At 42.7% G+C, this 12,319-nt stretch overlaps 1 protein-coding gene across 1 annotated transcript in view; it reads left to right on the top strand.

Moving 5' to 3' along the window:
* The window catches only part of AFF3 (AF4/FMR2 family member 3), a 57,087-nt gene that overhangs the window by 2,167 nt on the left and 42,601 nt on the right, over nucleotides 1–12,319 (top strand). Inside the window, exons 2-4 of the mRNA XM_025207217.1 lie at nucleotides 865–989; nucleotides 5,297–5,498; nucleotides 9,883–10,007. Of these exons, the coding sequence (XP_025063002.1) occupies nucleotides 865–989; nucleotides 5,297–5,498; nucleotides 9,883–10,007 (452 nt within the window). The remainder of the gene's footprint in view (nucleotides 1–864; nucleotides 990–5,296; nucleotides 5,499–9,882; nucleotides 10,008–12,319) is intronic.

The raw sequence follows: 12,319 nt of genomic DNA, 5'->3' as shown, positions 1-12,319 counted from the left end.
GGAATGCCCAAGGAGTGACAGAAAACTCGGTGTGAGGCTACGTACCCAAGGAACCAGGATTTTGCTCATTACAGATCAGTGTCAGCCTTGTAAATTCTTAAGGTGCACTGTATAAATAGATTGCATTTACATAATACAAATACATATAAAATGATGATGATGATGATGATACAAAGGCAAAAGAAGAAACAGACTTTACCATTATGGGCAACACAGTGCCTTCCAAATTATGGATAAACTAGAGACATAAAGCATACATGGCACACTGAAGAGATAGGCAAGTCAGGAAACCAGTAAGAGCTTGAAGGGGGTTGTGGGAACACAAAGAAAGAGATTAAAGCTTGGGGAACTTAGGATGAACACAAAGAGGAACAGTGGGGAACAAAAGATTCAGGGAACGATGAGGGAGAGAAGGGAAACATATAGTGAAGAGGTGTGAGATTTAAGGAGGAGTAAAAGAAAAATGTAGAAGAAATAAGCAAAAAGGGGGTATAAAATGCCCAAAACGTTTTTTTAAATTGTATTCTCTTTCCTATGCCTTTGAATGTTGTCTCTTTCAATTTTAAGTCTTTTGGGATGATCTTTTTAAAGCAGAAGACAGGGTAGAAATGCATACTGTAGAATAACTGAATCTGAGGTGCACAGGCTTTCACGAGCAAGGCTTCTGTCTGACTTCAGACTAGCACAGCTACCTGTCTTGTTTGAAATCTGTAAGGTGTATAGTTTGTGGAATAAATAAGTGCAGTAAGATAGGGTACACCCAAATACAGACCATTTTCTGTAATACCCAGCATCCTGTGGTTGTGTAGACAGATCTAGTGTCATCTGTCAAATGCAATAGATGATATTTTTCTCTTCATTCAGTGTGAAAATGAAGAGGAGCACAGGGAGAACAAGAAGCCTCATTTAGAGCGAGAGTGTTCTTCACGATTAATTGCCTCTGCCCAAAGTATTTCAACAGCAAATCATTGCAACATAAATGAAAATAGGTATGCATTCTCCTTATCATTTAAAACTCAGTCTCTACAACTAATTGAATCTTAATGCGGTGTATAATTTGGCATTTAATGGGACAGATTTTTTTAATTATCATGTTATGTGTAAAATTATCTGAATGTGTTTGTTCTCCTTTTGGTTTAATGAACAAGGTAACAGCTCCTGACATATTTTTGTTCTATTACACAAAGAAGCTGTAAGTTCAAATGCCAAGATTCTGGATCGAATAATTACAGCAACAATGGCATCATCAGCTGAGACATTACTATATTCTTAGGTATTATGTTCTGGGCATTTGTTCAAATAGACTATGATCCTTTGACCTCTTTTTCTCCACTATAGTGTCATGAGATTCAAATTTAAAACTTGTTTATATCTGAATTTAAATGTAATAATCTACATGATCAAAGGAAAAGGTAAAGAAAGGTATTTGAGTTGACACCTAGAGAACCCCACTCCCAAGTATATTGTGGACAGGATACTTTAAAGATTACAAGTGGTGTAGTTTTGTATAACTGCTCAGGTCACACAACTCCATATGGTGATAAAAATAGCTAAATTTCCAAAAGACTCAATACGCAATATGAATGATGAAAATCCACCTATTTCTTTGCATAGATTTGGACAAGCAGCAATACTATCAATCTGTCATATCAATCTTGAGCAGTTTCCAGCAACCAATTTTAGTCATGCATCTTACAGTTCAGTTGCACAAGGCTTAGTATATGTGGCTCATTGATAAACCTAACAAATCTTTTTCTATTGTATTTTATAGTGTGGGTGCACTACACTGAAGTACTTTGTAATTTATATAACTTCTAATTCAAAACAATCATTAACATTTATTGAATTCATTTATAATAAGTCTTTATTCAGCACTATGGGAGCTGAAAAATCATCATATTGGAAAAAACATGAGAAACAAAAGATATTTGAGTTTCTATGTTCAAGAATCTGCATTCAACTTGTTTTTTTCATATAAGTTACATATGTGACAGTAAAAATAATACATGTAATAGGATATTTTGTTGTGGTTCACTGGATGTAGGCATACCCTTCCTGTTACCAAAATGTCATGTTTCACAGCACGTTCATTCTCAAGGAGCAAGTGATTATCATAATCAGACATGCATGGAAGTGATTGAGCTAGTTATGCTGTAGGGTTTGTTTCACAGCTCCAAGAAATAAAAACACACTGGGCGCACCCCCGTGAGTGGGAACGTGCATTCCCCAGGAACAATTAGCAGTGGCATGTATTTGTACTGCTGCTAGTTGTCCCCGCGAAATGCCCCTGCATGCGCACTCTGGTGCACAGCAAGTTGCCCTGGGTGAGGTAAGGGAGGCAGAGACCAGCACCTTGGGTTCTGGGGGCCTCCCAGGGCTCCAGCAGTGGTGATCTGGGTGTGCAGAGGCGCACTCAGATCCAGTTTCAGGAGCTGCATGCTGCAGCCACATGCACTGCCCTGCTTTTTCTGGCATGGGTTTTTTTTATACCAGGATCTCCCACTGTCAAAAATACCCACCATGCTACAAACTAGCAATGCAGAAAATGCCAGCATGTGTTGCGTGTGTGAGTTGCAGTGCCACGAACCACACATGTGTGGTCTTGGGGACACACCCCATGTGCTTCACATCAAATGCATTCAGATTAACAGTTGTATAGTGAAAGGGCAACACATAAGTTCATAAAACTTCCTTTCTTCCCTCTAGTTCTCCCCTGGCCCCCACCTTTATATTACCCTCCAGTCCTCTGGTATTATACGACCCCAATTACCATAGCACTTCATGTCTTTAACATGAACCGCTGATGTGAGGTAGAGAAGGGCTAATATCTTCAATTTACAGGTGGGGAATTATGGCACAGACTGACCAAAGATATGTGAATCCTGGAGACTACTACTTAGTATAGTGATACTGAACTGCCTCTAAATGTGCTAGCCTGGGCATGAAGAAAAGTCTGGCCTCAGCAGCATGGACAAATTACCTCGTGTTGCTGCAACTAAACTGTTTTTTGTACTTTGGGTGTCTGCAGTGCTGAAGTCTGCAGTGTAGATATACCCTAAGCAGTTTGCCTAAGGTCATGTATAAAGTCTGTAGCGCAGTGGGAAATCAAACCTAAGTCTCCCCAGTTGCACCCTAACATCTAGCCACTTGATAATCCTTCTTCAAGTAGTAGTAGTGCCAAAGAGGCTGCAGTACCTTCTGGTTATGTTAGCCTTAGTCCCTGGGAATCATAGAAAATTAAGGTTGGACACAACCTCACCAGGTCATCTAGCCCAGGGGTTCCCAAACTTTTTAGATCGTGGACTGGCAAACTGTGTACTGGAAGTGACCACAAAACGGTCCACAGACCAGAAGTGACCATGGACCGGCAAAATGAGGACCAGCAAACTGCAGTCTGGAAGTGACCAGCATACTGCGGAGTGGCAGCCAACCCTTTTTTATACTTAGTATAAAGCATACTTACTATAAAAAAGGGTTGGCTGCTGCTCCGCAGTCTGGCAGTCACTTCCAGACTTCCGGTCCGGCAGCCAATCCTCCTGCAGACCGGCAGCCAACACTTCACGGCCTGGTACCAGGCTGTGGCCCAGGGGTTGGGAACCTCTGATCTAGTCCAACCCCCTGCTCAAAGCAGAACCATCCCCAACTAGATCATCCTAGCCAAGGTTTTGTCTAGCCAGGTCTTAAAAACCTCCAAGGATGGGGATTCCCCAACCAATCTGGGTAACCTGTTCAGGTGTTTTACTACCCTCCTAGTCAGAAATTTTTTCCTAGTATCTAGCCTAAACTTCCCTTGCTGCAACTTGAGACCGTTGCTCCTTGTTCTGTCATCTGCCACCACTAAGAACACTCTACCTCCATCCTCTTTGGGTGAACCACCCTTCAGGTACTTGAAGGATGCTATGAAATCCCCTTTCAGTCTTTTCTTCCCTAGACTAATGATGTATGATGTATGAACCTGGTTTTTTGCCACATAGGACAAGGTTCCTATTTGAAAAGAGGAAGAAAAATTACAACATCAGCTAGAGGTTCCTACACATACCAAATTAACATTTAAATACTTTATTTTTCTTACAAGAAGATTGTGACTGTCCATTTACTTACCCTGACTCTCACTTTCATCAAAAGTGTTGCTCATTAAAACAAAATTACTTAAGCCATACTTTAAAAATACTACATTATAGAACCAATGAAGGTCTAAAAGGTTCTAAATTATGATCTATGGCTTCTCCAACCTCTAGTTTTTAAAGCCTTGCAAGATAAATGAACATACATGTGGTAAGAGCACATTTAATTAGCTCTGTTCTCTAAAGTGATATGGTGAAATAAAGTATATTTTCTACCATTGTCACTTCTGCAGTTACATTAAGTGTCTACTGTCTTACAGTATTTCTGTAAAGAAATGAGAATTGTCCCAATAAAGTGGTAAAAGGCTGAAATAGGGAACTATGGCAAGGAAAGATATTGGGTAAAAAATACTTTGCCCACTACTAATTGCAATTCTAGGCTCAATGTGGCTTGTCTCTCAAAAAATTCCTATACTGTACTGTGTGCATTACATTAACATTTTCAGTTAAATATTTTCTTCAAATTGATTAGTATAAGTAAACTTTTTTGAGCATATTGCCACTGTTGCTGTCTGCTCAGCTTTCTTCTTAGTTGTGGCTTCTCTAAAAAGAATGGAAGGCCACAAATTATTTCTGTAGCGTAACCTTCTTCTTTGGAGAATGCATCGGTACACACTTCTTTCTTTCCATCATTTGCATGCTTTTCTTTGTTACAATAGCCTATATTTCTTTGTCCTCGGAGCCTGCACCAAATTAGGGTAAACTGCACTGCCAAAGCCTGATCTTTACACACAGAAATGTCCCAGTCATTTTCTAGCACATTCCCTGTCTTAGTTTACACATGGTTTTATTGCCATGGCCTATAAATTGTCACCTGTAATTGTGAAATAGAGTTCAATAGCCTAAACTTACACTTTAAAGGCTAATCTTCTTTTTCAACTCTCTCTTAAGAGACAGTGAGGAACAACCCATTTATCTCTCTATATTTTTCAGGTACTACATAGACTTTTTATTAACTCTGGAATTATAATTTACCCTAGAGGAAAAGAGGAGAAACATAACCCAAATTTGCAAATTAACTTTTGATCCTAATACTGTAAACTTGTTTCCAAATACCAGTAGACTTGATCTTACCAGCAGGTTTTAAATTCATTAAATTGGTAATACATAAAACATTTACCTTTTTCAAAGGAATCTTTGTGACACTCCATTGCTGTAATTTCCATTTCCAGCTTGGCAATACCAATAAATAAAAATGAGAAAATGCTTCGGTCACCCATCTCACCCCTCTCGGATGCATCAAAACACAAATACTCCAGCGATGATTTAACTTCTTCCAGTAGACCTAATGGCAGCAGTCTGTTACCTTCCGTCTCCTCCAGCAAAAAACATAAGGGTGAAATCCAGTCACAGCAACATCCTGGAGACTTCAATGTAAGTTTATGCTGTTGCACACAATATAAACCTAGCTGTATTTTCTTCTCTTTATATTGCTTCATATACAGCAGCCCTTGCTATTTCTGCAGCCTATCATGGAAAGAAACAGAATAAAAAAATTAAGGTATATTGATTGACAGTTTTCCATCTGGGATATAAAAAGATATAACAGGGTTGTAAATTATTTGAAACAAAAAAAAAATCTGTGGAGAAGGCAAGCACTCAAAAATAGTTGTTAGAAAGTAAAGAATAGAAAAACTGTAAGGGTTTTTGCCCTGTCTCTATAAAAGGAGTAAGGTACCTATTGTAGAACATTGATGGGATTTAGGCAATTAAGTCCAAAATTGTGATACTCAAAACATGCCAGTTCAAACTGTTAGCTAATCATGGAAGTGCCTAAATGTTTTATATCAAAGTTCTTCAGGTGCCTGAAACTCTATCCACAAACACCTCTGTCTTTGACTCAGCACCTAGTTCATACTAGGGCCAGTCAGGATCAATAAACTATGCATTCCTCTACCTATCTTGCTGGAGGGTCTCATACTGGTAGGCATTAGGGGTGTGTGAAACGAGCTATAGTCAATTCAGTTTGGATTTGGCCTGAATCGGGGACAGTGATTCGATTTGTTGATTTGGATCACTGTCCCTGATTTGATTCAGCCGAATCCGAATCTGAAGATTCACTGCTGATTTGGAGAATCAGTGATTCAGTCATAGTCACAGCTTTAAATGTTTTTTCTACATACCTCAAGGTACCATACGTGGCTGCCGGTCCACCTCTGGGTCTGCAGGGGAGCGCACAGGGGGCTCCCCCTTGCCCTCCGTGCCCTCCCAGCTTGGCGATTGGCCACGGGGGGACCCTGGGTCAGACCCAAGAGGCACCAGTAGCCAAGCCAAGGGGCCACAGGGCAGCCCCCCACACGCTTCCCGGTGGACCCGGAAGTGGACCGGAAGTGCTTCTGTTCCATTTCCAGGTCTGCTGCCGAGTGCGCTGGAGAGCCCCCTGTGCTCCTGTGGGACGCTCCATCTGCCCCAGCATCTCAGCATTCAGGAGCCGCCTGCTACCTTGTGGTCTGTAGAAAAAATGTTTAAAGCTGTGTCTATGTCCAAATCTCTGAATTTTTCCAGCTCTCTCCAAATTGATTCACGGGGCTCCGATTCGATTCAGAGAGATTAAAGGGTCTCCTGATTCAATTCAGATTAAGAGATTTGGCCACCAAATTGGGCTGAATCTCCACCAAATCAAATCAGGGACCAAAGCTTCACACAGCCCCAGTAGACATACTCAGAGTATACTTAGTCCACACCTAACGGATCAGACTCCACACAAAATGAAGCTGGCTTTTCCTTCAAAGGACAGCTGAAGCAGGAGCTGCTACTGCTCTCTTTTATCTAGTAGCTGGCTGTCTACAGCACTAAAGATGTAAGAGGCCCATTTGCTTCTTCTTGGTGAGGGAATTCAAACCTATATTTCTCACTTCCCCAAGGCGTGCCCTGCCCACTGGGATGTAGGCTATTATAGAATGAGGAGCCCAAGGGAAGTCTCTCACACTCCTGTTGAAGCTAGTTGATTTTACATGGTGTACTTGAAGATTCATTCAACAAGATAGAGCAAAAACACAAATTGGCATGACTCTCTAGCCTAGAAGTTTATAGCTTTACACAGATTTTATCTAATGACTATTTAATGTAAAATTATTATTAATCTTTTATACATTGCAGGCTTCCATAGTCTAAGTCTTACATCATTTTTTAGGAAACTGAACTTCAATCTTAACTGTCTTTGCTCATGTAGAGGCCTCTTTGAGTTACTTCTGCTCAGGGAATAACTAGTCCTTTTAGAAAAGGCAGAATTTTGGAAGATGGAAAGGGTGGGGGGATAGTTATTATTTTGAATTTAACTTTTAGAGATTTTTCTAAAATACCTTGTAAATAAAGTAGCTAAGCATTCCTAGAGTTTCACAGATGAATAATAAATTGAAATAAAATTAAGTACTTGAAAAATAGGCCATGAAGGACATTCAACATATTGTAGTAAGTAGGTTTTTTTCATGGATTAAACCTAATTTTTTTTTTAAGATTTTCATTTCTAAAATCCAAGTGCAATGGTTTACAAGTCCATTCAGAATACTGAGAGGGTTCTTTACTGGGTATCTGGAAAACAATTTAAATTCCTTTAAGGCCAGCATGTTGAAAATAAAAAGTAAAAAGCAATTGCTTTATGATCCCTAGCAAATGCATTTCTCTGCATTCTTCTGCATAGGAGGCAATGTATGATTTGATCAACTTTTAAAAATCCTTGTAATAAAATTTGTATGTATCTGGTTATTCATCTGAAAACTTGAACCTGCTAAACTGTTCTGGATAGGACATATACAATCTGACAGCTCACAAATTATAAATGTTGGGAGTTGGCTTTGCTTTATCAGATCTGTCCATCTGGTGCCTAATTGGCATGGCCAAGTGATCATTTGGATTTTGATCAGATAATGCATGGCAGCAAGTGATGGAACTTCCTGTTCACTCCTTCATTTCATTTCCTTCTTTTATCTGAAACAAAAGGAATTTGGGGGAGGGGAGCTGATACTACTAGTACCAAGAATAACAGACTAAATTAGTGGAAAGATACAACAAAGCACCAAAGCACAGAGAGGTGACCTAACATGCCACATCTGACTTGTTATTTAATAATTACAGAAAGGCTAGGTACAGACATTCAGGGAGATATGGAGGAGGTTAGATTGCATTAAAAACAGTTACCCTATCTAACTTAGGCCGCCCAGGTGCAGACATTACACTTAGATCCAGGTCAATCTAAGTACAAACTGTACAAAAGTTCAGGAAGTTTAGATAGGTCTAAAAATGGCTGACCCAATCTAACTTAAATCGGGTCTGGTGAGACTGATCTAACCATAGGCCCTGGAATAGGGTGGGCCACCTGGGCTATGGTCTGACCAACTTTTAGCACATTAATTTAGCTAGCTATACAGTTAAAAAATAGCTATACAGTTTTAACCAGAATGACAATTGTGTATTTGTGGATTATATAAATTAACATGCTAAAAGTTGGTCAGGCTGTGGCCCGGGTGGCCCACCCCGTTCTATGGCCTATGGATCTAATTGAACTTCTGTACAGTTCCCAATGCAGCACCAGGACTGGGAAAGCCCAGTCGCTGGCCCTAGCCCTGGAGCTGCACTTTCCCTCCCTGCCCCCTGTTACCAGGCTATTTTTAACCTCCCAGCCCTCCCCCAAACCCCAGATGGGCTATTTTTAGCCCCCAAACCTCCCTACAGCCAGCCACCCCAAACCCAGAGCCCAGCAAAACAGCCATCCCACAAGCCACCCCAGTGCCTGTTTTACCAGCATTTGCTGGTGCCAGGAGCCAAGGAAGTGAGTCAGGTTGGGGGGAGGGGTGGGTAAGATCAGGGGAGTTGGTTTGCTGGGGAGGGTGTTTTTCATCTAGAGATGGGGGAGTTAAAAATAGCCCCTGGTCCTGGTAAGAAGAAGATAGCCCTTCCCTACCCCACCAACTCCCCACCAGCAGAACCACCAGGCCCCCATCCCAATTCTGCAAACCATCCCCCACAGAGATGCCAATCCCCACAATCTGTGCACCCTTCCCCCACCCCAATTTACTTCCATCAGGTTCATGGAACAGGTGAATGCCAGTAAAACTAGCCCTGGGAGTGGTTTGCAGGATCAGGGGTAGTTCTGGAGCACTGAGGAACTGGCAGAGTCCAGAGGGCTTTGGTGGGATTGGAGAGCCTCACCAATCCTGCCAAACACGCCCCCCCCCACACCCCCCACTCCCAAATCTCCCCAAGCCCTCCCCCAGCCTCGCCAGCTCCCACCACTGATCCCAACAAACACTCCCAGACCCCAGCAACCCCCGCCCCAACTCTGCTAACACCTATGATCCCCAGAACCCCTCCCTCAGCCCCCATATGCCTCCCCAATCCCTCCAACACTCCTGCAGATGGACCCCATTTGCCTCTCCAGTTCCCCCAAGCCTCCCACTAGCCACCCTATTCAGACTTACCTTAGATTGAATGGCCATTTTTAACTTGATCTAACTTTCCCCTAACTTCCCCAAATGTCTGCATGTACCCCAATTGTGTTATAGAGCTCCAGTTAGGAACTAATGATGCAGTTCTGTTTTTCCTGCATATCACCTTGAAACTCCAGGGGCTTTTATAGAGAGCTTTGAGCAAGATCTGTTAATTTGTGGCTATCAGTGGCAAAATAGTGGTACATATTCCCTGATGAAATAGAGAGCAAACTAACTGCAATTTACAGCACAATGCAAAGAAGCTTCCATCATTTATTAGCTGCTTTTCAGTGGCCAGTTTCTCAATGCCTTCTGTATTCTTTGTTGCCTAGAAAGCAATTCATATCAATTCAGAAAATGTTCTCTGCAATAAGCCACAGTTCCAAACAGAGCCATGGTCACCTTTATCCAATGCACCGAGGGACTGCAGAAGAACAAAGCTTGTCTTCGATGATATGTAAGTAAAGATGCTCTCTAAAAAGGCAATATAAGTGCTCGTGTTTTGAGAGATAAAAATAAATCACGCCCAGCAAGAGCTCAGATGTGGTCAATGTCTTCATACAAAGACATATTTTTAGCACGTTACATATTGAATTAGACTGACTGTATAACTCTGTTGTTACTGCCTGTTAATAATTTGATCCTTAACTTATTTGGACACCCACTAGACTCAGAATATGTACCATCAAGTCTAAGTATGCGGGATTTATTAAAACTGAAATATATTTATGCCCAGATATTGTGGGGGGGGGGTTTTACCACTATCCCCTGCTGTGTATATTCACAGAGATGAAAAATAAGGAGATATACTGGGCTTGATATTATTAGGCAAAAAATAAAAAATGCTTGATTTTATTTATCCAAATCACTCATCCAGGTCTAGTCTTAGGGAAAATGGCACCCTGGGTGAACTTGTATTTTGGCACCCTTTCTTTGAATTGAAGTATGAAGCAGTATTAGTGAAAATTTCAGAAATAAAGCTCTGGGGAGAAGCTGCTGGGCTGCATTGAGAGACTTGCATTTTTGCAGGCAAGCAGCACCACTGCTCCTGTGCAGGAGCAAAGTGGGCAGACTAGAGCAGGTGCCAACCCACCCACATGTGCCTGGCCTGACTCCTCCTGGGCAGCGGCTGGAGGCAAGGAGCAGGATGGGCTGGGCACCTTTCCTCCTGCCTGGGGTGGGAATTGTCTGGGGCAGGGCAGGGCAAGAGCACTATTGTGAGCACAGGCTGCTTTACGTGTGTGTGTGTGTGTGTGTGTGTGTGTGTGTGTGTGTGTGTGTGTGTGGCACCCCCTGACCACAGCACCCTGGGTGATGGTGCATGTCACCCACCTGTAAGGCCAGCCCTGCACTCATCCCTTCCCCATCCTGCCCCTGCCCCCTCCATCCCCATTCAGAGAATTCGGAAAGAACTGTTCCAGTCTGAAGAAAGCAAGGAAGGTCTGGGGGGGAGGTTGCAGGTTGTGTCTCTTGCTGCCAAGGGTATTTCTGTATTTTAACCAATGACTACCTAATATGAGCTGCCTAAACAATCTTGGCAGCAGCAACTAAAACTGAGATTTCCCCATGCCAAGGGAAATGCTGTAACCACTAGGCTACAGTGTCATGCTCTCCTCCTGGACCCATTAATCTTTTACATTTGACTGCCCAGTGAACCTGCTTAAACAAAAGGTAAGCTCTTCTGGTGGGCTCTCCTGGAAAGTGGAAGAAGTGGGATTGAATCCCTTCGGGAGGAGGAGGCCCAGAATTCAGGTCTCCCACTTCTAGAGTGAAAAATTAAACAACTAGTTTTGTGGGCATGAAGTGGGCACCAAAGACCTCTTTCATGAGTGAGCAACAGGTGCCACACATTTACTGAACTCAGTGCTACTTTCAGTTATGTAGGTGCCCCCAGTCTGGGTAGTCTGGTTCCTGAAAGAAGACAGAAGCATTTTCCCTCTAGACGGCCTCCCATCGTTGCAGTCTGGATTCCAAGCCTATGGGTCAAACATCTAACCTCTGAGAGTACGTGCAGATATTACACTTAGGTAGCTCTGACTAGGTACATCTAAGTGCCAGTCTGTGCACACATTTGGGGACATTAAATCAGGCAAAAAATGGCTGCCTGAGGAAGTGAACTAAGTTAGACTGGGCACAGGTTAGTCCAGTCTGCTGAACATCTGTATTCATTCAGAGCACAGTCCCGGGACTGACAAAGCCCAGCTGCTCGCACCAGCCCCAGGTCTGCACTCTGTCTACTCCCACCCCATTACACTGATTGAGCTATTTTTAACCTCTCAACCACTGCATTCCCAGATGGGCAACCCCACCTCCACAGATGCACCAACCCCCTCTCCCCAGACTTGCCAGTCCTCCCAGTTCCACCAACCCCCTTGCCCCAAACCTGTCAAACTCCCTTGTGGACCTCCTAGCCCTGCCTCGATCTTGCCTGCCCCTCTACCTAACCCAGGTTACTTAGACTGGGTTCCTGACATGGCTCCCAGCACCAGAAAATGTGTGCACAAGCCACTCCCAGTCTATGATCACACAGCTTAAAGCAAGCCACATGATCATAGAGTGCATGAAGCGAACTACTGCACGTACCCTAAGAAGGAATGAGAGTGCAGATACATCCATGTGCCAAGCATTTCCTATTGCTTAGGCACCTGGTCCTGTTGATTTGTAACACCCTTCCAGGGCTAGGAATGTCAAGAATTGCAGCACCTAAGCAGAGGCATATACAAGGTTGATTTGGCCCATTAGAATCAGGCACTAGTAGGAGGTAAGAAT

Source organism: Alligator sinensis, unplaced genomic scaffold (assembly GCF_000455745.1).
Source record: "Alligator sinensis unplaced genomic scaffold, ASM45574v1 scaffold144_4, whole genome shotgun sequence".
NCBI lineage: Eukaryota > Metazoa > Chordata > Crocodylia > Alligatoridae > Alligator > Alligator sinensis.
The sequence above is the reverse complement of the archived record's forward strand: the minus strand, read 5'-3'. Positions and strand labels throughout refer to the sequence as shown.